Below are 27,058 nucleotides of genomic sequence, written 5' to 3'. Positions count from 1 at the left end.
ACTCTCAAGATTTTAGATCATCAGGATTCTGTGACTGTCAGGATTTTAATTCGTTCGGGATTTGCATTTATCGGGATTTTGGTGTCAGGATTATATTATGGTTATCAGGAGAACCTGTGTTATACCCAACTCAGTTACATTTTTTATAATTTGACTTCGAGAAAATTTCATGTCGGGATAGTGTCTTTCGGGATAATATTATGTCGGGAAAAAAAATGTTTTCCAGGAAATGGCCATTCGGGAATTTTTCTTGTCGAGAAATCATTGTCGAGAAAAGGTTACATCGAGAAAATGGATTCACAGGAATCAGTCCGACAACGTTTTCAGGTTACAGGTTACTGCACTTCAAAATCCCGAAAATTCGCCACCTGGAATGACTGCTTTGGACAACCGTATTCAAAATATTATTTTTCTTATCTTCTTCTTTTTAACCTTTTTTTTTATAATAAATTATAATTTTTGTTGGTTACGGTACGTTTCGCCGAAAGAATGGTCGAATAAACATTTCGCCGAAACCTTTTTCTCGAAAATGTTAGTGATTGACAGGAAAATTGATGATCAACTTGTAATACGTTTGTCTTATAAAAAAGAAAATGAAAATTGAAAAATTCCATATCTTCGATGAAATGTCCCTTCGCCGAAATGGCTTTCGGCGAAATGTCCGGTAAAATGGCCATTCGGTGAAATGGACTTTGGGGAAAAGCACATTTTTATTTCATTTATTAAATTGTACATACCATTTTTATTTCATTTATTAATTGTAATAAATTTATAATAAACAATTCTCTAATAAAATATAGTTTAATTATTTAACTTTTTAATCTATATTATTTAAAAGGCAATTTCTATTTGTACACGGGGTGTTTAAACACGGGTCATATTAGTAGATTAAAAACGGCATTCAAAACCTCCTTTAATGCCTTAAGTAAACTTGCAGAGCAGGTGAAAATACATATATTTATCTGTAATATAATAAGAATAAAAAGTAAAAGAGTATAATGTCGGTAGCATTCAATTTCAAATTAAAAAACAAAAAATTAGTCTATTAAAAATTATATTTATATGACCCGTGTACAAACACCCCGTGTAAACTTAGAAATTTTCTATTTAAAAATGTTTATAATATTTTTTAGATTACTTTCATTATTAAAAATTCCACCACTATTTTAATTATTTTTTATTAATCTTTGTGGTTACTCAAAAAAGTAAAAAATTTAACAACAATACAACGTTCTTCGGTTAATTAACTTTTTGGGATTTTTTATTTCCGAATTAACAATTATGATTTCAATTGCTACAGCCCAATAATATGAATCACGTGCCCGAGCTTTTTTTTATTGATGAACTTTATCATAATGACTTATTAGCGTTAGGGATCTAATTTTAATTTAAATTTGGCTTATATTTATAATTATCCGAAGTCCGAAACAAAAAAAAATATAAATCTTATTATAATCATCGCACAAGCAACAACGTGTAAAATGTGGATTTGCTGATTGGCCAGAGATTTACACACTAATTCAATTATACAATGGAAAAAAAACACTATGAAATTACTATTATCTTTTAAACGGTAATTTCGATATAAACACCCTTGCAGTATTATCTTGTACAAAATACCCCTGGTACTACCTAATTTAGCTATGACGTTAATTAGTATTATTTATTATTTGAAAATTTATAATATAATATAAATTAAAGTTTACCGCATTGATAGTCGACATTATTAAACGTCCATTCTTCCTATTTTTTCGTTAAAAATTTAATACTATGGGACATTCCGATTCCAAAATTGGCAACCCTTTCAATGATTCACCTCAATCTTGATTTAATTTAAAGTTTAATTGATGTATAGTTTTATTTAGTCGCACAAATTATTAAAATTATAAACATACTGTATGTATATAAACGATATAAACGAACCTAAAAAAAAAAAGTATCTTTCTTTTTGATTTTTACACAACGAAAAAAAAATCAATTAATATGTCAACAACCACTAATTTTGATTTTAATAAACAAACTGTTATCGTTTCTGGTTCAAAAAGACCCGGACAAACAGGTAATAGTTGAACAATTAATTATATTAACTAGTTTAAAAATTTATTAAACTGTATTTATTTTTTTTCATAGGTATCTACAGAAACTCGTTTATGCCAGATAATTTAGTTGTAAAGCCATGTCCCGAAGTTAGCACTGTATTTGATAGTTTTCAATATGGTAATCAATTCTCGTATTTTCTTTAATTAATTACTGCGTCGTATAATTTATTAATAATTTTTGAATAGCTGTTAGTAGATATGCAAAGAAACCATGTCTTGGATATCGTCCATTTGATAAAAAAACAGGAAAATATGGAGATTATGTTTGGGAAACATATGAAAAAGTTCTTGAAAGATTCACCAATTTTGGAAGTGGATTAGTTCATATTAACGATACTATAGTAAAGAATGGAAAAAAGGATAGATACATGGTTGGAGTATGGTCAATTAATAAGCCAGAATTTCAATTAATTATTCAAGCAAATGCAGCTTATAATTTAATTACTGTCCCGCTTTATGATACACTTGGGCATGATGCAATAGAATATTGTACGAATCATGCTGAACTTCAAATTGTTTGTATGACAGCAAACCATATCACATCAATGTTAAAACTAGCACCTAAAATTCCACAACTTAAAGTTATAATTTCAATTGATCCATTAGAAGATTTAACTGAATATGTAAAAAAATGGGCATCAGAATATAATATAAAAATTTATGAATTTTCTGAAGTTGAAAATTTAGGAAAAGAAAATCCAAGGAAATATAATCCACCAACGTCAAGTGATTTATTTGTAATTCCGTATACATCAGGAACAACAGGAGATCCAAAAGGTGTAATGGTATCTCATGAAAATATGGTAGCAGTACTTGCCTCATATTTTGTAGTGACACAAAGTAAACCTGGAGATGTAATTATTTCTTATTTACCTTTAGCTCATGTATTTGGTATAAATGTTGAAATTTGTTCTATTTTTTTGGGATGTCCAATTGGATATTATAGAGGAGACATATTTGGTATATTTGATGATATGAAAGTTTTAAAACCAACTGCATTTCCGAGTGTTCCTAGAGTCTTCAATAGGGTTGCTGCTATGTTAAAAGGTCATACTGTTGAATCAACAGGAATTATTGGTGTATTATCAAGAAAGGCCATCAAAGATAAAACAGAAAATTTTGAAAAAACTGGATCTGTAACTCATCCAATTTGGGATAGAATTCTTTTAAACAAATTTAGAGATTCCTTTGGCGGAAGAGTTAAATATTTTAGTACTGGAGGTGCACCTCTCGCTAAAGATGTGATGGATTTCCTTAGAATTGCGTTTTCTGTTTCTTTTCAAGAAGGTTATGGTCAAACTGAAAATACAGGATTAGGTTGTACAACTATGGTTGGAGATGCACAACCATCTCATGTTGGACCTCCAGTTTGTTCGTAAGTTATGTTTGATTGGTAGATTTTTTTTTTAAAAAAAGAATTATATATATAAACATAATTGGCGAATTTACTTTTCTTTAGATCAGAATTGAAACTTGTTGATGTTCCAGAAATGGGATATACAAGTGAAGATAAACCATTTCCACGAGGTGAAATTTGTGTTAGAGGTAAAGGTGTTATGGTTGGATATTTTAAAGATGAGAAGAAGACTAAAGAAACGATTGATAAAGAAGGATGGTTACATTCTGGTGATATTGGTTATATTGATGCCAGAGGTTGTGTAGTTGTAATTGATCGTAAAGTTAGCATTTTTAAATTATCTCAAGGAGAATTCATTGCTCCCGAAAAAGTAAATATTTTATAATTTTTTCAAGAAAAGTTATTTAAAGGTTTAATTTTAATTTTATTTTTTACTTTCTTTAGATTGAACAAGTTTACTTAAGAAATCTATTATTAGCACAATTGTTTGTTTATGGGGATCCATTGAAATCATATCTTGTTGGTATCGCAGTTCCGAATCCCGAATTATTTGTTCCATGGGCAAACGAACTTTTAGGAGGAACATATGAGTTTGAAGAACATGTAAAAAATAAAAAAGTCTGTGATGCTCTTTTAAATAATATGAATCAAGTTGGAATAAAATATGGATTAAACGGGTAAGTTTTTTTTTTAAAAAAAAAATTAGTATATTGTCTCTATCAAAAAATTCTGAATTCCTTAAATTAGTTTATATGCATTTTTTTTTAATTAAATTTTGATTATTAACTATTTCTTAAATTATATATTAAAAGGTTTGAACGTATTAAGGCTATTTATGTTGAACCTAAAGCATTTACACCTGAAGATGGAATTATAACTGCAACGTAATTTAAATTTAATTTTTATTTTATTTTATTTATTTTTTTTTTTATAATCACTTTAAAAATATTAAATCAAAAATAATTAATTCAATTTTTTTTTTATATAGATTTAAAACAAAACGTCCAGCTATGACCAAGTTCTATCGAAAAATAATTGATCAACTTTATGCTGATTTTGATAAATCCTCACAAACTGTTCGTGCAAAATTATGATAAATATGATTATAATTATATAGTATTTATTAAATAAGAATTCATTCTATTATTATTTTTTTCGGTCGTATTATAAAGGACGTTTTAATTTAATTATTCTTTCTAGATTCTACTTTTTTTGGAATTTTTTATTCAATAAATTAAAGCGAACAACTAAATTTTAATGATTTTAAAGCTTGTATTTATTGGTTTTTCTTTTTCTTTTTATTTATTAAAAAAATAAGGTTTATTGATAATACTGTAATGAAGAATTCTAAGAATTCTTCTTTCTCTTATTATTTTTAATGAAACCAATTTTTTTATTCAAGGCTTTTTCAAAGATTTTGGATAATATATAAAATAATATTAAAAATTTTTTTTTTTTTCGCTATATTTTAATAATTTTTTTCCATCTATAAACTATTTCATAATAAATTATCGAGTTTTTTTTGGATAGCATCATTAGTACATGAAAAAAATTATACCGATATTAAAGATATAACGTATTTAAATTTTAACACAATCACAAAAATTATACCGATATTAAAGATATAACGTATTTAAATTTTAACACAATCACAAAAAAAGTGACTACCTTAAAATTTTATATAAACTAAAGAGAAATGATTCCTGAATATGCTACATAAAATTTGGAATAACCTATTCAAAACAGTCAATAATGCTTATCTTATCAAGCGGTTTAATTGAATATAAGAGAATAAAATAACTAATATAATCTATTTGAACCATCAAAAGTAGTCAGTTATATAAAAATATTTTTATTTTTCAAACGTTAGGACATTTGAATTAAAATTCAGCAAAGTGTCTTGTAAATTATGTACTCGCTAAGCTTTTTATAATAATTTGCTTATTACTGCTTGTTTTCTATGCACTCTTCCACACTAGCTCTGTTTCGTTTTCATTGATGTATGGTGCCAGAAGTCTATATATCTTACCCCCCAGTATCATATCACCGACACTTTTCTGCCCTCACGTGATCATAGTAAAAATATTTGTCACACGATATCACATCCTCTGCGTTTCCCTTTTTCATAAGTATCTGGGGGACAGATTTTTTTTTCGAGGTGTAAAAAATTATTTTTCACGTCCTTATTCATCACATGGTTAATTTCTTAATTCCGTAATGCCGACCAAAAAGTCACATGAGCAGAAAGTGTCATTTGTCATGTGAGTAGCAAATTACCAATGAAAATTCGCGATTTTGAAAGAAAAGTATAAAACAAATACGAGCATGTCATATAAAAAGGAGATTAGCCAAAAAGTAGTACTGAAAATTGCAGAATTTAAATATTGAAAGAAAATTTAGGTACTCAGTAAATAATGTCAATCCGAATTGCGTAAATTTTTACCTAGGCCAATCATATCACCAAATTTCCAAATTATTAATCAAAAATTTTTTCTTTTCGTAATCATTATTTAGCCCACGCCAAACCTTTTTGTAATATTTGTGTAATGATAAGGAAATTTTGCGTCCGACCTTTTAATTTAAACTAATTTGCCCACGCTAAACTGTTTTTGTAATATTTGTGTAATATAAGGAAATTTATAATATGCTCACGCTAAACTGTTTTTGTAATATTTGTGTAATGATGAGGAGCAATTTGCTGCTCGGACCTTTTTTATTTAAAACATTTAAATACTCACTATTTCTTCAAAATTTTTGAACCAGTCCAACTTTTGGTTCCTCATAATATTTTCGCTTTATAAAATGAATACAAATAATCAAACTGTACAAGATTATCCTAACTTACCAATGGGCAATAGCAATGAGCAGCATATTGATCATAATCCAATCAACGACGTGGGTGCTTTCATTAATAATGCAACTCCCGCGTCTCAAAACGTTTCATTTGAATTTTACTTTCCTTTTTCTTCGTCAATTGATACACGTATCTATCACATTACATATCAATATACCGAATTACATCCATTAGAAAATGCGAGACTCTTGAATAATAACATTAATTTATCTCATATTCCCGATCCCCAGTTTCCACCCCATAATAATATACATTCTTTAATTCGGCAACAAATTCAACAACTGATCCAACAACTTGTTTATCAACAAAATACCGCAAATAACATTCAACAACAATTATCCGAAACTATTCAACCTACTACTAAAGTATATTCAGACAATAATACTTATGATACAACTTCAATCTCAGTAAACGGAACTATTTCCGATAACATTCAAGATGGGGAATTTCAGAATTCTCCTTAAGGAATATATTCAACTAATATATTTTATTCTCTTTTCTATCTTGAATTTTTACTTTTGCTCTTTAAGTTCGGCTATAATAAATTTCTGATAATGTACGTATGACCCTTCTTTTTATTCTAAATTAAGTTGTTAATTAAACTTAAATCCTAGCTATATTATTATTATACTATAGAATATTTTAACGTATTTTTTTTTTATTTCTTACAGTACTGTTCTTCGAATAAAAAATTTCGCTCAAGTGCAAATCAAATTGGGTTCGAGTACGAGTCTAAGCTCTATAATAGGGAGACAAGGGGACGTCTAAAGCGGAGTTAAATCGCGTGATCATAGTAAAGAATATTTGTCACTATTCATGCTCGGCACCCTATAAAAAAGTTCATACTAACATTCTAATTTAACATATTAATATTTTAGTGGGAAAATTGTTTAGAATTTTTATATTCAGCTATAAATAACTATTAACAGGTAAGTTAACTATTTTAGTCACAAAAGAGATACCATGTGCGACATACTAAGTCTCTTTCAACTTTCCTTTTTTGCCATTTTATGAAAAAAAAGCGACTGATTATTCTGACTATTCAAAGCGCATTCGAATTTTATTATTCAGGGGTATTCCACAACAGGACAATCTTAAATTAGAAATTATTAAAAATAGCGCAGAAGTCTGGAGTCTGGTGAATTTATTAATTGTGGGGCGCAGTATTATATTCAAGTATTTTTTATTTACTGCGGTCCAGAATATCAACCAATGAGACTTATAGGGGACTGCGGTCCGAAATGACCTTAGACTATTGGTTGATTGGGTAACCAAAATTGGTTTTGTCCTGGATTATAACATTGTTGGTGAGATCTCTATTAGTGATAATCTATTAGAAAATTACTCCTTATAAAAATTTTTCAGAAAGTTGGTTTTTGATAAAAGACGGTTGTTCTTATTTATTTCATTGATACCATTGCGATATTAAAATAAATGAGGTATAAGAAATCGAAAAGAAAAAGGCCAATTTGCATATACTTCGAATATGATTTCGAGATGACCGTGAGATATTTGAGTCTTGTTAGTGATAAATCAAATTTATAGCGTCTTGACCATCACTTCACATTTCATACATTTTTCGATATAGGATTTCGGGATAGTTATAAAATGGTATTGAAGATTTCTCTTCGTTCAAAACAAAATCCACCACCCCATAAAAAAAAACTAATAGTAATTCTAAATGATATTAATTAAATTTAATTGAATACTAACAGTAAAAAAGGTTTTTTCATGTATCCATTGTGAGACCAACCCATCCAGATGTTTACCACATGATCCTACAAAATAATTAGTAAAATAAACACATCATCATCATTATATACCTGGTTGAAAAGAACGAAAAACTTAATTTTATTTCTTGAACGAAATTGAATATCAATTTCAGAAGTATTTTGGCATAATTATTTCTTTATTGCTGATGCTAATATGTGCCATGATGTTTATTCTTTTTTTTTTGATATCGTTAAATTTCTTCTTTAAAGTATTATTTAAAGTTTATTAATTAATTATCATCGATAATAACATAGTTATGACTTATGATCATCCTTGTGACACAATAGTATGTAGTAGTAGAATAAAAATTCTCAAATTTTTGTTTAGTAAATGATATAAAGATCGAATAATTATTGAATGCATGCATAATCTGTGAACCCTGTGTATCTGCACACATTGTCTTAATTTGTTACAGGGTTACACTGTTACGCAATGTTACAAATTACTGATTCTGGCGGTTTATATGATCACGTGAAATTTATTTATACAGTTTACAGTAGGATCGGCATCGTGCATGGATTAGAAACCGCGCCCAGAGCTGCAAATTACTAGCTGTCTTACCAGAAATGTGATAAATTACTTAATTTACTCATGAAGATATGATATACATAGCAGTTGTACAACTTGTACAAGTTGTACAAGTTGTATGATCAAAAAACTCGAAAAAACTATTCAAAAAAAAACAACTATATATATAGTTGTTCGTCGTTTATTTTTTTTTATTTTTTTTCGTGGTTATTTACCGTTTGACAACTAAAAAAAAAATCACATTTAAATCACGGAAAAATTTGTTATAAATATACTTCGACTTAGAAAGAATTTTTTATTATAACTTCAACGAAACATATTTAACGAAAAACAAAAAAAAAACCAAAAACTCTTACTTTTTACTAATATAATTTAAATAAATATTATTAATAACCCTTCTCATTAAATACACTATAAAAAAACGAAAAACGAAAAAAAATAAATATTATAAATAATTACCAGAATCAAATATATATATAATCATCCTAACACCCTCTTGGAATTAATTTTACAATCAAAAAAAAAGAATTTTCTTTTTCCTCGTTTTTATTTTTTATTTTTATTTTTTATTTTTTCTATTGTTAAAAGTACTTCTCTTTCAAAACATATATAAAGATACCATATTCCCCTTTTTTCACCTGTTTTTTTTCAAAAAAATTTATATTTATTTCCTTCTCCTTTTTTTCTTAATTTTTTTTCTGGCATATTAAATAATTGCTTCATATAAAATTGATTATATTCATGAATATTCAGAAAAATGAATTTAAATAATCAAACTTCTCTAGATCATTCTGATTTACCAATGTATCAAACTGAAAATAACTTCGCACCTTTACATATTAACAACGACCAACACACTTCCATTAACACCGCCGTAGAAATGTCTAATACTAGTACTACAACTCCCACACTTCAAAACGATACATTTGAATTTTACTTTCCTTTACCAAACGATACACGTATCTATCACGTTACATATCAATATACTGAATTACACCCATTAGAAAATGCCCGACGCTTGAATAATAGTATTAATTTATCTCGTATTCCTGGTCATGAGTTTCCACTGCATAATAACATGCATTCTCTAATTCAACAACAAATTCAACAACAATTCCAACAAGTCCAACAACCCGTTTATCAACAAAACAGTATTCAACAAAATTTTTTTGATACTAATATTCAATCTACTTCCCAAGTATATTCGGATAGTAACGACTCCTATAATACGGCTTCAAATTCAGTAAGCGAAACTATTTCTGATAAAATCCAAGTTACAGGATTTCAGAATTCCTAAGAATCAGACCCCATTAATATATTTAAGATGAAATAAATTTTTTTTCTTGAGTTTTAATTTACTCCTTGTTTATTAATGTATTTAAATTAAGCTAATATTATTTAGAATAATTAAGAATCAATATTTTTAAGATATTCCTTTTAATATATAGGCTACTTAATTTTTATTCTTTCCACTTTTTTTTTCTATTTTTTTTTATTAGTGATTAGGAATTTTTTTTATATATAATTCGAAAACAAACAAAATATATTTTTATCGATATCTATAACTAAATCTATACAATGTGTAACCGTAACGTTTAGATTAGCCTGTATAAATTAATTTTGAATTGCTGATTAAGTCATCACGATTTATTTTATTTTTCCAAATATTTATTTTTTTCCTTTTTTTTTTAATCCTATTTTTAAAATTTTTCCTTTTCTTTCGAACCGATTTAAATTCTTTCAGTTCCCTTTTTTAATTTTCTTTTTTTTTCTTGAATCGATCTTTTACTTTTGGTTCTTTCTTTTTTTTAAATTTCCTCTTTCTCTTTCGAACCACCTTTTCTTTTTTTTTCCTTTTTTTTAAAAATTTTCGTTTTTTTTTCCTCTTTCTTTTTCGGTTTGGTTTTTTTTTCCAGCCCGAGAATTTTTTTGGTTTTTTTTTATTCTTTCCCCGTTTAGGTTTTGTTTTTTTCCAAAACTGAAAATAATCCCATTGTTTTGGTCTTTTAAGACCATTTTTTTTATATTATTATTTTTTTTCGGTCTTTTTTTTTAGACCATATTATTAATTTTTTTTAAAAATTTTTTTTTCAGTCTTTTTGGACCGGATTATTGTCGAATTTTTTTCGGTACTTATTTTTTTTTACGGATTCCTTTTTTTTCGAAAATTTCCCCTTTTTTTAAACCGATTTCTTTCTTTTTCCCCCAAATTTTATTTTTCAAATTTTCTTTATTGTTTTTTTTTTTCGGTTTTTTCGAATTCTTTAAAACCTTTTTCTTTTTTCGAGTTGGTTTTTTTCCAATCCGAAAATTCTTTTTTCACTTTTCTTTTTCGGGTTGGCTTTTGACTTTTTCCCAATCTGAAAAAAATTTTTTCACCTTTTCTTTTTTCGGTTTGGCTTTTTTTTTCGAATCGAATTTTTTTTTCCCGAACCACATTCTTAAACCATTTAGATTTGGATCGGTGATATTGACGCTACAGCACCACTGTAATTGCCTTTTTTCCCGATTCTTCTTATTATTATTAATAATAATATTTTCCCTAATTATTTTTTAGGCTCAATAATAATAGACTGACATAATTTACTTATTTATTTTTTGTAACAATAGATCGGCATAGTAAATTTTATGGGAAATTGTTTTTTTCATGACAATAGATTATTATAATTAATTTTTCTGGGGAATATTTTTTTTTTTTCATGATTGTTATAATTGATTTTTGGGGGATTTTTTTTTCATATTAATTAGTGAGATATTTTTTTTCTATAACAATAGATTGCTAAAATAAATTTCTTTGAGATATGGTAACAAATAAATATGTATTTTTTTTCAACAGAGGATGTAATTTTTTTTAAATCTACAATAGAATTTTTTTAAGATAAAAAAAAAAGATTTTTTTTGTAACAATGTAAGAATAAACTACTTAAACAAAATTGCTTTTGTAATGATTTGTAAATATATAAATAAATCATAAATTTCATAAAATAAAATTAAATTATTTATTTAATACTATTATATTTGCTTTTAATAATAATATTTCATATACTGTATACACTTACACATAGTGCTTCGATCCGGATGAAAACCGTCATCCGGATTACACAAAAAAAAAATCCGGATTCTATCCGGATTGATCCGGATTAATATCCGGGTCAGATAATCCGGATGGAAACCGGAATCCGGATTGGATTTACATATAAAATTTTTTTTGACTGCGGACTAGTTGATGATCCATATAATAAACATCGAATAGCATTCCAACATATTTATTATCAAAAAATTTTAACAAATATTTTATGAAATTTGGATTAAATTAATATTAATATCAATTTAATTTTTAGAATTTATGGCTATACTTTGTAACTTTTACAACTTAATTAAACTTTATGTATTATTAATATTTAATAAAATACAGTATGTGGCTTTGTTAAATAAACACTATGGCTTTTATTTAATGAGAATCTGGGCTTTTTTTATGAACTTTATGGCTTTTATTTAATAAGGATCTAGGCTTTTTTAATAAATTTTAAGACTTTTATCTAATAAAAATCCAGACTTTTTTAATAAACTCTGGGCTTTTTTAAATAAACTTTATGGCTTTTATTTAATAAGAATCTGGGCTTTTTTAATAAACTTTAAGGAGAAGAATAGTAAATAATTAATTTTTTTATTTTGTATTTTTTTTTTCAAATACTCCAACAATTTAGCAAAATTTTTTATTTTTAAAAATTTTTTTTTATCTTCATATTTGAATTGAAAAAGGTGTATTTTTTACATTTTTAAAGTTAATAAAATAAAGAACATTTAAATATATTTTACATTTAAAAAAAACTATTTTACAGTTCTTTTCTAATTAGTCAGAACTGTTTTCGCGCAATAACTCGCTATCCAGTGATCATAAAAATATGATTAATGGATCATTAGAATCCACTCATAGAGAGCACCAAAATAACCTTTCTAGCATCAATAGATGGCGAGTTATTCATGTAAATATTTTAAAAATTATCTCATCATCTATCGAAGCTAGAAAGCTCATTTTAGTACCATTCGAAAGCTCTTGATGCGACGATTCCAATGAGCCATTAATCGTCTTTCTACGATTACTGGATGGCGATATATTGCGTGAATATAGTAAATATATATGAAAACTCATCCGGATTCCGGTTCAAACCGGATATTTTCCATCCGGATCAAAATCCGGGTCAAAATCCGGATATCCGGATAAAAAAAAATCCGGATTCATCCGGATTCATCCGGATGAGACAGAAACGGATCGAAGCACTACTTACACACAATCATATAAATTGTGTAATTTATTACATTTATTTCCTACTAATCCCATCATAATAATAGTAAAAATCTAGACCTATTCACATTGCATGGCAAATAAAATATAAGTGTATTTATTATTATTCTCTTACTTTATCGTCCCTGGCGCAACGTGACGGGTTACGCCTAGTTTAAAATTGAAATAAGCGAGCGGCAGATCATAAGTTACTGCGGAAAAGTCGAGGACACCTTTTTGTACAACATTTCAATAATATGGTTTTTTTTTCTCTTACTTTATTTAAAAATGCTGGATAATAATATAAAGACTCAAACAGTAGTTGTGGTGAAAAAAACATGTCTTAGTTAAAATTTATTCGTAGCACCAGAAAAAAAATACTTCAATGTATTTGACTGTATGAACAGATAATTTAATATTTTGAATAAATTAGTCCAATTTTTGAAATTTCGTTGAAATATTCCAGAAATTTCTGAACAATCATTAATGAAATTATTGTGCAATAATATCATATGATTCTTTAATTTTCTACATTTTCAACAAAATCTCTCATGCCATCGTGCTAATATTTTAGGTTACATTATAAAGGTGAAATGAACGGTTCCCGATTGATTGATATGACAAAATATTTCGAATGAGGTAGATCAATTTTGCCATTGTACATATGATCTCGTTCAATTAGCTTATCGAGACCCGTTTGAGAAGTTGAGAAGTTAATATTGGAACACTTTTCAAGAAATCAGACATTTGCGCCCCTTTAAAATTAACGAAAAGTATTCTAGAAAATTAGTAAAAAAGTTTTCCTTTTCTTGTTTTGATTGCTTGGACATACACACTTTAGGTTTTTTGTTTAGTTAGTTACAAGGATTTAATAGTAGTTTTTGATAACTATAGTAGTACACGTTGGTAAATAGCTTCTGCTTCATAGTTTTTACTACTGTACTTCTATGTGTGCGTTTACTAAAAAAAAAAAAATAATAAATCTTTTATCACAGATAGGGATTGGAACCGGTTAAGGTTAACCGGTTAAGACCTCTCAAAAAACGGTTAACCGGTTAATTTAACCGGTTAAATTAACCGACTAATTAACCGGCTAACTTAACCGGTTAAAATACAGATCATCCTAAAGTAGTAATTCCTAGCCAACTTCTAACTTTAACTTTACTAGCATTAACTTTAATTTTGCCCACCCTAATAGATTCGATGATAAACCTGCAATCTTATATTTTAATATAATATATTGCATATGATATTTATAATTTAACATTATTTATGTTAAAATATTCTAAAGTTATAACCTTGATTTATGCAGAAATCAGCATGATATGATCGGGTATAGTATTTTAAATAAGAAAAAAAATTTGAATACTATAGTGGCCATCAGAATTGGAATGGAATTTCGGATAGAACTAAAAATATAATTAAAAAACTTTTCAACTTAGTGCTGATACCGGTGACCACTGCATGACTGGGTAGTAAGTAATTACAATATACTGTATGTAATTTTTTACTAATGTATACATTTTAATATAAATATTTACCAGAAATTACTCTTAAATAATACTATTTAGTTAAAAACACAAAAATTTATCTTTAAACGCGCGTTAAAATACAAAAAATAGGCCTCTAAACACACGTTAAAATATAAAATTTATATATTAACTGGTTATTAACCGGTTAGCCTCATTACAAATTAACCGGTTAATTAACCGATTAATTAACCGACTATTAACCGGTTAGACGCTCTAATTAACCGGTTATTAACCGGTTAGACGCTCTAATTAACCGGTTATTAACCGGTTAAGCTTTTTTTTGACGGTTCCAATCCCTAATCACAGAATTAGCTGGTAATTATCATAGTGATTTAACATAATTATAATTTTCGAACGAGTGTTAGTTCCTCTTTTAATATTCAGCGGTGGGTGCTGATCACTGAACACTGCTTTACTTACACTAAGCTTTTTTATAATATTCGTTTGCGATTTAACTTTTTTTTTTAAAAAAAAAGTAATATACTGTAAATAACCCATCCTTACTACTATTACTTCATTCCAACTTTCTGATTCTTCATAGTTTTCACGTTACAAAAATGAATTCAAATAATCAAACTGCACAAGATTACAGGATTCTAATTTACCAATGGGTAATGATAGCGCATCACTAATCTAGAACAGAAATGGTTAGAGCAGAAACGAATAGAACACGAACGTCAACGCTACGAACAACGCCAGTTGTTTGAAACAAAAATGAAAATGCTCGAGCTTCAACAGCTTAAAGAAGAACAAGATTTGCTAGAAAGTCAATCGCAGAGTGTTAGTATATAACCATTTAGGTTATTGTTATCTAATGATGCACGTATCTACCATGTTACATATCAATATACCGAATTACACCCATTAGAAAATGCGAGACTCTTGAATAATAGCATTAATTTATCTTATTCCCGATCCCCAGTTTCCACTCCATAATAATATACATTCTTTAATTCGGCAACAAATTCAACAACTGATCCAACTACCTGTTTATCAACAAAATACCGCAAATAACATTCAACAACAATTAAACGAAACTATTCAACCTACTACTCAAGTATATTCAAACAATAATACTTATGATACAACTTCAATCTCAGTAAACGGAACTATTTCCTATAACATTCAAGATGAGGAATTTCAGAATTCTCCTTAAGGAATATTATTCAATTAATATATTTCATTCTATGACTTTTTTTTCTATCTTGAATTTTTACTTTTACTCTTTAAGTTCGACTATAATAAATTTCCGATTATGTATGTATGGCCCTTCTTTTTATTCTAAATTAAGTTGTTAATTAAACTTAAATCCTAACTATATTATTATTATACTATAGAATATTTTAACGTATTTTTTTTTATTTTTTAAAATATAGAAATTATAACTTTCTGAAGTTTATTTTATTTTTTATTGTATTCATACATTTTCTAATAACTGAAAGTGAAATAAAGCTTTTTTTTTTTAAAAAAAATTAATATATGGACCTTGATGTAAAATGGATCAAGTCTTAACATTAATAGCTATCAAAAAAATTTTATTCTGAATGTTTCTCTTTTGAGAATCATCTGTACGATATCAAAATTTTATTCAAAATTGTGAAATCCGAAATTTTAGTTAATTGCTTACGCTTCAGATTGTCGGGATACTGTACCATCTTATTACAACTAATATCAACTTCCTTAACTGATAAACTAAGAAAATAAAAAATAAAGAAAATATATACAATATTGAACATTTTGTACAAAGATATCCTGATTATTTATTTTTTTGCAAAGTCATTCCGCAAAATTCGATGACATTTTATCAACCTAAAAATCCATTAAACTTTGTTACGGATATAGAAGATGCAAGGTCGCGCGATAAAAAAAAGGGATTTCACAGATAATTTTATTTTTATTAATAAATCACTTCTGTGACATAAACATTTGTTAATAAAGATTTTACTAGGAAAATACGATGATTTCATATGTATATATGAACCAAGTTTAAAACAAAAAAATTGGCAATCTAAAATAATTCATATTATATTTCCTATTAAATTCTTTTATTGCCATTTCCAGTAAGAAATCAAAAAAAAAAAAGACCCGAAAACGCCAACATTATGAAAGAAAGATGTAACATACACTTTTATTTCTAGGCAAGCGTAAATAAGATTTCGTTGGGTGATTAGCTAAGTTCAATTTGGCATTACTAAACTATATTGTATATGTGAATATTAATAAAATTTATTGCCTTAACATGTTGCAATTGTTGCATGCAGAAACTAATATATTGTGAATGATTTCACGTCGGACGTTAATATTTACAGTACATACCGTATATCATAAAATACTAATAATGTCTTTTTAACTATTACCTTTATGAATATACTTAGATTTTTTAGCACATTGAATCGTGTTTATTATAAACTATATCTGTATAAGGCTTAATTAAAATAATCGGTATCTTTTTGGAGCAAAAATATTGTCTAATAAATACATAATTGTCCCATTCCTTGAACTTTTCTTATTAAGGCACTCGCTCCTAAATATATTTATGTATTTTAATTTGCTAATCCTATAGGTTCAGTGTTTCTGCACTTGTTGCGGCTGAATTGCAGACAATTATATGGTAAATTGGTGAACAGCGATAAAAAATTCAGGATACTACTCGATTCAACTTTGATTTTATTAATAAATTCTGCGGACTAATATTTCTATAAAGTTGTAACGACCTCAAATTGATACTAATTCTCGTATAAAGTCAATTTTTCTTTTCAGCCATTATTTTATATTTCAGAAATATTGTATGAATTGACTATAAAACCAAGAACAGTACAGAAAGGTGAAGAATTCTTAAGCCTAAAACCTGAATATGAATTCAAACAAATAGTTATGGTGATCAACGTACAATTTGTATAATGACAGCGATGAAGTCTCTTTATCATCATTACTTTTGGACTCTTAATAAATTGTTCGACTTCATCGATCGAAAGTAATTGGGCATTGATAAAATTCGTTTAAAGTAGTCAAATGATTCCTTAAAGTATTTCTGCGAATGTTCTGTCCCATAGAACTTGGTAAATCGTATGTCGTTGTTCACCGCATTGCTGCCACCTTTCAACCAAGCTAATTGATGATCAGCAAGAAATAAAATAGGAAATATAACTCGTTAATGATAGAGAATTTAACGGCAAGCAAAATTTGTTTTTAACATTAGAGTAAGATGATTACCATAATTGGTTTTCGTCCTAGATCACCGCATTATTAAATTGTTGGTGAGATCTCTATTAGTGATAATCTACTAGAAAATTACTCCTTATAAAAATTTTTCAGGAAATTGGTTTTTTATAAAAGACGGTTGTTCTTATTTATTTAAATAATACTATTGCGATATTAAAATAACTGAGGTATAAGAAATCAGATACAGGATTTCGGGAAAGTTATAAAATGGTGTTAAAGGTTTCTCTTCGTTCAAAACAAAAAAATAATTGGTAATAAGATAGAAAGGGGTTCGTAGAGAATTTTAAAGTCGAGTTTGAAGATTTGTTCTCACAAGCAAAAGACTAGGTTTTTTATATCATGAATTTCGGCAATAGTTATTCCGATTGAGTACGTTGTTTAGTGTAATTATAGGTTAGTAAAATAGTAATCGGTATCAAGTTAGGTGAGAGTACGTATAGAAACCTTTTAAATATGTGGAGTACGCAATATAATAATTTTAACTTGGGTCTCCTACACCAAACTTGTGCAATACTATTGGGTACTTTAGTCAACCGTTTAATTTAATTTATACACGTTTGTAATATCACACATTACAGATATACGTAATTTATAGCTACGTTCGGAACCAAAGTCCCTAAAAAAAATAAAAAAAAATATTTTTTTTAAAAAAGTTTTGAAATGTTTTCTTATCGAAAGCATATTTGGAATTCTGCGTCCAAGTCGAAGCTGAAAGTTCCTACAAAAAAAAAAAATAATAAGTTTTTTTTTTAATGTAAGTTTCGGATTAAACTTACCTGGGAACTTGGCGTCCACATCGGAGCTGAAGTCCCTAAAAAAAAAAAAATTTTTTTTCTAATAAAAGTTTTGAAATTTTTTTTTCGAAACTCATGGTAAAGATGAAGAAGGAAAGGGGAAGGGGGAAGGGGGAAGACGAAAAGGGAAGACAGAATGACACACGTATATATATATATTGTATATATACATCGTATATATACAGTATTATATATATATGTCAGATATCAGATATCTAAAAATTATCCGCTCATTATAAGATCGGCATAAATAACTTCACATAAAATAAATAATTATAAAAAGGAGACTAGAAGAAAATAATAGACGAACATCTGATTCTCGTTAGTACAACTTCCTTTTTTTTTTAAAAAAAAAATACAGCTTATCATATTTCTATATGGGTATTGCTAACTTTCACCGGGGTAAAATCCCCACCCCATAAAAAAACTAAATAGTAAACATTTTTTTAAATAATGCAATAAAAATTTATTTTTTATGAATTGCTTCTTGATGGCGAAGTTTATTATAAGTGTTGTTGCCAAGCCACCAACGGATTTATAATATCTATGCATGGGACATTGGGCATTTAAGATATTCTATTTAACAATGATGTAATATGTCATACGTTATAATGAAACCTAAATATTAAACAGGGGAACTTCAAAATAAAATAACTAATAATTTAATGAAAATTGCTAAAGCTCACCGGCAGTGATCGTTACCGTACCAGCATTATAATGTACTTTTGATTAGAATTAAAAATTTAAATCAATTTTAATTGTGATTTTATAATGACAGATTTTAATTATGTGTAAGTGGAATAAAAATGTTTATTTATTATTATTGAAACTTCGAATTTTCTATAGAAATCAGAAAGAGATGATCGAAGTAAAGTTTAAATGATTTTACATAAAAAGTTGTCTCATTTTTTAACGTAATATATAGGTCTTATGATTACAAATCCATATTTTGGGGGAATAATTCATGAGAGAATCACATTTATTTGTAAACAAAAGATTTATTGGCGCGTTCCCTCAAACAATTGGAATATCTCTCTTGAAACGCGTTAAGAAAATGAAAGAAAAAAAGTTCAACAAATATTCATTATCATTATTAAAGATAATTATTTATATTAGGAAAATTAATTAAATTATGGCCATTATTAGAAAATGAGTTTATAAAGAGAAATAAGTTCGGAATTAAGATTCGTTAATTAGAACCTTTAGAACCTTTTAACCTCATTTGTTTAAAGATTAAAAAAAAAATTGAAATTGTATAAATTGTATATCAATAATATCATCATGTTATTGATAATAAAATGTTAGCGTTAACAAATAAATAAAAACTCAACTTTATAATAATAAAGTTATCTCATTTATTAAATAATGTATAACATAAATTAAAATTTGAAACAATTTGATAAATATATGAATTTAACCCTTATTAAACAAACATATTTCGGTGTTGTAATCCGATTCTTTTTTGAATTTGCCATCCATTTTTTTCATATGAATTTTACCTGTTTTACAATTAAGATAATATAATTACTTTTAATATTCATAAAAATATAAATTCATAATATTTCATGACAATAAGAACAAAGAAATTAATACGAATTAATACGGCTAATTAAAGAATATGAAAAGGGATCGATCATCTTCAATTTATCCTGAAAAATGCATTTTATTTTTAATGAGGAACAAGAATCTATTTGTTACTGTAGGAATCATAATTGAAATTCATGATTTTCGTTGCGCCACAATTTGTGGCTGCGCCAAGAACCTGGCATACAAAAAGGGATGCTTAGGCCAGAGTTCATTATGTTGTTGCATCTCTTAATAATCTAGCATTTGCTTGATAGACGCGATTATGCTCCGTCTGGAGGATATTTTAATCATGAAATAGGTTGTCATTCTCTCTTCTTAATCCAGAAGAGTCCTGTAAGTTCATTAGATGGCCCTTCTAAACATTGAAAATAATATTAGAAGGAAAAGAAATCAGATAATCAATAAATGTATAACTTATAGTTACACAAGTCACATTACAAAAGCCACAAGCCACTGTTAATTACAAAGTTTTTCATGCATCCGTTTTTGTCGAATCATTTTTTTTTTCTTTGTACGCCTGAATGGTACCTTACATCATTTTTTTTTATTTGTAACGCATATTAGTTAAGGGAGCACTATATATAATATTAGGGGCAAACAACAAAATTATTCCTATCAATAAATAAATATTTGACTTTTTAGTAAAATAAGCAGAGATTAATGCGAAAATTCTTTTCTTATCTTTCTTATCTGTACGACTGTATTGTAATTTATGTAAAAATTAACCTTCTAGAGTCGTTCCTTAAACTGGTATGTGAATGTTGTGCCCGAAATCCCAATTGACGATAATCTTACATTTAAAACACGCATCAATATTTGCATAACAAACAACTCTTGATGAGCACACGATGCACACCGGAAAATTTTGTTATAAATATACTTCGACTTCGAAAGAGTTTTTTAATATAACTCCAACGAAACATATTTAATGGATTTAAAAAAACAAAAACTCTTACTTTACTAATATAATTAAAATAAATATTATTAATAACCCTTCTCATTAAATACACTATAAAAAAAACGAAAAACGAAAAAAAAAATAAATATTATAAATAATTACCAGAATCAAATATATATAATCATCTTAACACCCTCTTGGAATTAATTTTACAATCAAAAAAAAAAATTTTCTTTTTCCTCGTTTTACGCCGAGTTTATTACTTATTTTATTTTTTATTTTTATTTTTTCTATTGTTAAAAGTACTTCTCTCTCAAAAACATATATAAAGATACCATATTCCCCTTTTTTCACCTGTTTTTTTTTCAAAAAAATTTATATTTTTTCCTTCTCCTTTTTTTCTTAATTTTTTTTCTGGCATATTAAATAATTTCTTCATATAAAATTGATTATATTCATGAATATTCAAACATAATTAAAATTTTTTTAGAAAAATGAATTTAAATAACCAAACTTCTCCAGATCATTCTGATATACCAATGTATCAAACTGAAAATAACTTCGCACCTTTACATATTAACAACGACCAACACACTTCCATTAACACCGCCGTAGAAATGTCTAATACTAGTACTACAACTCCCGCACTTCAAAACGATACATTTGAATTTTACTTTCCTTTACCAAACGATACACGTATCTATCACGTTACATATCAATATACTGAATTACACCCATTAGAAAATGCCCGACGCTTGAATAATAGTATTAATTTATCTCGTATTCCTGGTCATGAGTTTCCACTGCATAATAACATACATTCTCTAATTCAACAACAAATTCAACAACAATTTCAACAAGTTCAACAACCCGTTTATCAACAAAACAGCATTCAACAAAATTTTTTTGATACTAATATTCAATCTACTTCCCAAGTATATTCGGATAATAACGACGCCTATAATACGGCTTCAAATTCGGTAAGCGAAACTATTTCTGATAAAATCCAAGATACAGGATTTCAGAATTCCTAAGAATCAGACTCATTAATATATTTAGGATGAAATAAGTTTTTTTTCTTCTTGAGTTTTAATTTACTCCTTATTTATTAATGTTAAATTAAGCTAATATTATTTAAGACAATATTTTTAAGATATTCCTTTTAATATATGGGCAACTTAATTTTGATTCTTTCTACTTTTTTTCTATGTTTTTTTTATTAGTGATTGGGAATTTTTTTTATATATAATTCGAAAACGAACCAAATGTATTTGTATCAATATTTAAAACTGAAATAAAACTTTTTCTTTAAAAAAAAAATTTACGTATTGCGTATATTATCAGTTACTGCGGTAGAGCATTATAAGTTATTGCGGAAAAGTCGGAATAAAGTAATTTAGCATACACAATTACACTATATGATAAATTTCTGGGTTTATTTGTACAATAGAAAATTCTTTGTCGAAAAATGTGCCGATCTAATTAATAATATAAAGGCGCATCAACAGGAGTTGTGGTGTCTTAGTAATTCGTAGCACCAAAAAAAAATACCTTAATAGTTATTCGGCACTTCGTGATTTATCCGATGTATCTATCAAACTTTTTAAAACTTTTACCTGATACACATGATATTTCGACCATCATCAATTATAAAATACCAATGTATTTGATACTGTATCCAATTTTTTGAAATTTTGTTGAAAATATTCCAGAAATTTCTGAACAATCATTAATGTAATAATATGATATGATTCTTTAATTTTCTACATTCTCAACAAAATCTCTCATATGATTTGTAAAGTTTTTATGCCTAATAATTATTATTGTACTTACTAACTTACATGACGTGATAATATTTTAGGTTACGTTTTATAAAGATAAAATGATTTGTTGCACGTGATAAAAATATTTCGAATCAATTTTGCCATTGTACATACTATATGATCTCGGTTAATTAGCCTACCGAGACCCGTTTGAGAAGTTAATATTGGAACATCTTTCAAGGAGTCAGGCATTTGCGTTCCTAGTTCCATTAAAATTAACGAAAAGTATTCTAGAAAATTAGCAAAAAAGTTTTTTTTTCTTGTTTTGATTGTTTGGTGCATACACACGATTGGACGACGTTAGGTTTTTTGTTTAGTTAGTTTCGAGGATTTAATAGTAGTTTTTTATAACTACAACAGTACACGTTGGTATATAGCTTCTGCTTCATAGTTTTTACTAGATGCATATTTTACTGTACTTCTATGTGTGCGTTTATCATAGAATGATCATATTGATTTAACATAATTATAATTTTCGGACGAGTGCACTGAACACTGTTTTACATGGGAGTATGGGACAATTTAATTTACACTATCATTTACACTAAGCTTTATTTATAATATTTTTAAAAAAAAACGTAATACTGTATACTGTAAATAACCCATTACTTCATTCCAACTTTCTGATTCTTCATAGTTTTTCGCTTTACAAAAAGAATTCAAATAATCACACTGCACAAAATTACAGTATTCCAATTTACCAATGGGTAATGATAGCGCATAACCCAATGATGCACGTATCTATCATGTTACATATCAATATACCGAATTACGTCCATTAGATTTTTTAATTCGACAACAAATTCAACAAGTCCAACAAATTGCTTATTTTATAATCAAACCGGCTGTGATCTAAGCGAAGCGAGAATACAAATATAACTAAAATGCTATATATAGAATTATACCTAAAACTTATTTTATGATATCTCAAGTTCTGTTCTTAGTGTAATAAAAAAAAACAAATTATTTAGTATTCATCAATCAGGTATTTGTAAATTTTTATGCAGAACATATAACAAGTAAAATTTTGGATTAACAAGACTGCGGATTTACACGAAATATTTAATTACGTTTCGACTTTTATGCAAGAAATTTACCAAAAACAGACATCTATAAGAATGATCATTTTTGAGCAATTTACATAGTTCCATTTTTTCAAAATAGAAAAAAGGAATAAATAAAATTCACCTTTTGTAACCATTAAGAAAATGAATTCAAATAACAAAACTACACAATACTATACATAAACTTATTGTTAATAAAACCATAAACATGAGTGCATGGCTTATTTACTGAAAGAATTTAACGGCATAAATATTTTCACTTAGACCATTCTAATTTACCAATGGGTAACAGTAACGAATTCCAATTAATATCATAGGAATCTAATACCTCATTAATACCGCAACTCCCGCACTTCAAACTTTTACCAAATGATACACGTACTGTATATATCGGTTACGATACTATTTAAGACAGCTATTTCACCGACATGAAATTAACCGACACTATTTTGCTGACTTCTATTTTACTGACATGAAAAAAATTTACCCAACTTCAAAATTACCCGACTTGATATGATATTTCACCGGGAATTATTTAAATAAATTTCATTAGTTAGCTGCGCCTCATATTACTTTAAGTAAAATTCACTGCTTTTAAAAAAATTATAAGCTTGTTTTAATATTTTTCAAACTACAATAATAAAATTGAATTTATTCAATAAATAACATCCAATTTCAAATTAAAAGTAATATGGTTCACATAATCACATTATTACTTACTCAGTGAAAATCTTGTTGATTTATGGTTATCGGCAAAATGGTGATTCTCTGAAATGATTTCGGGATAATGTGATGTTAGTAAAATGGCAAGTAAAGTCGATAACAGATACGGTATATATCACGTACATATTAATATATCATGAGTTTCTGGTTGTCCCCTAAATTCTAGTAATTTATTTCCAAAATTCTTTTCCGCTAATTTATTACATTGATCTTTATAAGTTAAAGGACCCATTAGAAGATGCGTGACCCTGAATAATAGCATTAATTTACTCACGTTCCATAATAATATACAACAATTATTATATCCTTTTATAATTTCATTTAACCTTTTACTTTTTTGTTTGAAACAAAATTAACATGAAATATTTGTAATTAGCTTAAATGATCATTCAATGGTAGTTATGGAAACAATCATTATTATAAATGAACATTAAATAAATAGTCACGGGATTAACAAATAATGTCGGCCAGAATTATGATAATGCCATAACTTCGATAAAATTCTCTAATCCAACGACAAATCCAACAAAATTTAACATCAACTTGTTTATCAACAAAATATTGCATTCAACAATTCTTCAAGTATTCAAATAATCAAATTAATAACATTTGGGTTACAGCTTCGATTTCATTAAACGGATTACATATGATATTCAAAGATATGGAATTTCAGAAGCTTTCTTAAACTAAATTATGATAATATATTTCATTTTGGAATTAGATATATAAATGTATTTTTTTTACGCTTGAATCTTGCTTTTACCTCCATAAAAATTCGATTTTTAAGAAAACTTAGAGAAATTCTCGTCTTCTTTTTTTTTTTACAAAATAATATTTTTATATTTTGAATAACTACGAAATAAACAATTTAAAAAAAGATTACGTGTTGCATATAAATATTTCGCATTTTAGTGCAAAAAATTAAGTATATAGCTGGTCGTTAGGATATTAATGATAATTATTTCGTTTAAAAATGAAGTGCTGTCTCCCGAAGCTCAACATCAAATTTGGATGTATCTAGGGAATTAACAAAATTGTCGACAATAACAGTTTTATAACTTTTATGCGATAAAAATTAAATTTATTTATATATTAACGTTTTTAAATAAACTCACTTCTATTGTAATATATTATGTAATCAATATTTCCTACATAAATATTAAATTTGTGTAAAATCATACTTAAACAGTACTACCCGGCTATTCATTTCATTGAGTAACCCTTATAGAGTTTCCGGGGATTACGTTGGAATCTTTTTATTTTGTTGAAAAGTGATTCTGTTAAGATTAAACGGGGAATTCTTGTAATAACCTATGCTGACGTTTTAAAGTTTTACCCGATCGTGATTAATGCTCAGCAAACTCCTCCCTTGAAACATCCGCTACCTGATTCATTTTTTCATTTACATAGCAAATCGACTTTATCATGTATTATCAAAAAATTAGTTTAAGCAATACAAGATAGTAAGCATAGTTTGGTATCGAAGATCATAATATTATAATCTAATCATTGGTTTATTGAAGAACAGCGCGTGTGCGGATAAATCACCCGAGAGTAAAAATAAAGGTATATTTATGGTTAAATTTATTATAACCATCATGTATTATATTCGTTCTAAGGGCTAAGGCTAACATAAGGATATTTATATGAACGATTGTCGCACAGATTTGGTAATAATCACATGATACCAAACATAATCAATTGCTTAGCAAATATATTGTGTTTTTTTTGATTAAGGAGATATTAGTTATTCATTAGTCATTGTTATTAGTGTGATGTAAGATTGTTTATTTACGCGATATATACATATTTATAATTCAATTTCTCTCGTGATTTTTCGCAATCAAGATTTTATTAATTATTAGCACTATGTATTCGAAAAAAGTATTTATATACCCTCAATACCTTGCCCCTTTTTTTCATCGTCTTCGTTTTCGAGGTCCATCTTCTCTCTGCCTAGGCTTCTCTTTATTAGGTCTTCTATCTCTTAGGCCCTTTTTTTTACGTCTTCCTTTAGGTATTTTAGGTATGTGGTTGGGAGTGTGGGTTGTGTGTGTGTGTGGTGTTTTTTTCTTATTTTTTTTGTCTTTTTTTTTAGGTCTATCTTCTCTCTGTCTAGGTCTTCTCTTTACTAGGTCTTCTTTTAGACACCTTTTTTCGTTTCGTCGTCTTTTTTTTCGCTTCGTCATCTTTTTTCTTTCGTTTCGTCATTTTTTTTTCGTCATCTTTTTTTTCCACCTTTTTTAGGTCTATCTTCTCATTAAATTTTATGTCAGTAAAGCAAAAAAAGATGATAAAATAATAAAATTAATTATATGTGCCTATAAACTAAAAATACCGTCAGAGTTTATATTCAAGAAAGAAAAAATATTATAAATTGATTTATGCTTATCTTGTGGATCGGTAATATAAGGTACCGGGCAATACAGAATTTTTATGAAAGGAAGACGTAAAGAAAGGGGCCTAAAAAAAAAAGACCTAATAAAAAGAAAACCTAGGCAGAGTTTAAATATCTGATT

General features: G+C 27.3%; 6 protein-coding genes across 6 annotated transcripts; 5 read left to right on the top strand and 1 right to left on the bottom strand.

The window, feature by feature from the left end:
• Positions 1–1,983: 1,983 nt before the first annotated feature.
• Positions 1,984–4,550, top strand: OCT59_027277 (uncharacterized protein; the record flags this gene model as incomplete). Its single annotated transcript, XM_025324848.1, has 7 exons — positions 1,984–2,059; positions 2,131–2,217; positions 2,286–3,474; positions 3,559–3,826; positions 3,901–4,133; positions 4,269–4,340; positions 4,445–4,550. 7 exons carry the CDS (start codon positions 1,984–1,986, stop codon positions 4,548–4,550), a joined length of 2,031 nt encoding a protein of 676 aa, XP_025184111.1.
• A 1,708-nt stretch (positions 4,551–6,258) lies between these two features.
• On the top strand, positions 6,259–6,774 carry OCT59_027276 (uncharacterized protein; the record flags this gene model as incomplete). The annotated part of the gene is made up of 1 exon (XM_025324849.1): positions 6,259–6,774. One exon carries the CDS (start codon positions 6,259–6,261, stop codon positions 6,772–6,774), a length of 516 nt encoding a protein of 171 aa, XP_025184112.1.
• A 2,594-nt stretch (positions 6,775–9,368) lies between these two features.
• On the top strand, positions 9,369–9,908 carry OCT59_027275 (uncharacterized protein; the record flags this gene model as incomplete). Its single annotated transcript, XM_025331673.2, has 1 exon — positions 9,369–9,908. One exon carries the CDS (start codon positions 9,369–9,371, stop codon positions 9,906–9,908), a length of 540 nt encoding a protein of 179 aa, XP_025184113.1.
• Positions 9,909–15,142: 5,234 nt separating this feature from the next.
• On the top strand, positions 15,143–15,584 carry OCT59_027274 (uncharacterized protein; the record flags this gene model as incomplete). Its single annotated transcript, XM_066136859.1, has 2 exons — positions 15,143–15,208; positions 15,351–15,584. 2 exons carry the CDS (start codon positions 15,143–15,145, stop codon positions 15,582–15,584), a joined length of 300 nt encoding a protein of 99 aa, XP_065993306.1.
• Positions 15,585–21,423: 5,839 nt separating this feature from the next.
• Positions 21,424–21,963, top strand: OCT59_027273 (uncharacterized protein; the record flags this gene model as incomplete). The annotated part of the gene is made up of 1 exon (XM_066136858.1): positions 21,424–21,963. The coding sequence occupies one exon, from the start codon at positions 21,424–21,426 to the stop codon at positions 21,961–21,963; it is 540 nt and encodes a 179-aa protein (XP_065993305.1).
• Positions 21,964–26,458: 4,495 nt separating this feature from the next.
• OCT59_027272 (uncharacterized protein) lies at positions 26,459–26,728 on the bottom strand (the record flags this gene model as incomplete). The annotated part of the gene is made up of 1 exon (XM_066136857.1): positions 26,459–26,728. The coding sequence occupies one exon, from the start codon at positions 26,726–26,728 to the stop codon at positions 26,459–26,461; it is 270 nt and encodes an 89-aa protein (XP_065993304.1).
• Positions 26,729–27,058: the final 330 nt, after the last annotated feature.

The sequence above is a fragment of the Rhizophagus irregularis genome, chromosome 7 (genome assembly GCF_026210795.1).
Source record: "Rhizophagus irregularis chromosome 7, complete sequence".
Taxonomy (NCBI): Eukaryota; Fungi; Glomeromycota; class Glomeromycetes; order Glomerales; family Glomeraceae; genus Rhizophagus; species Rhizophagus irregularis.
The sequence above is the reverse complement of the archived record's forward strand: the minus strand, read 5'-3'. Positions and strand labels throughout refer to the sequence as shown.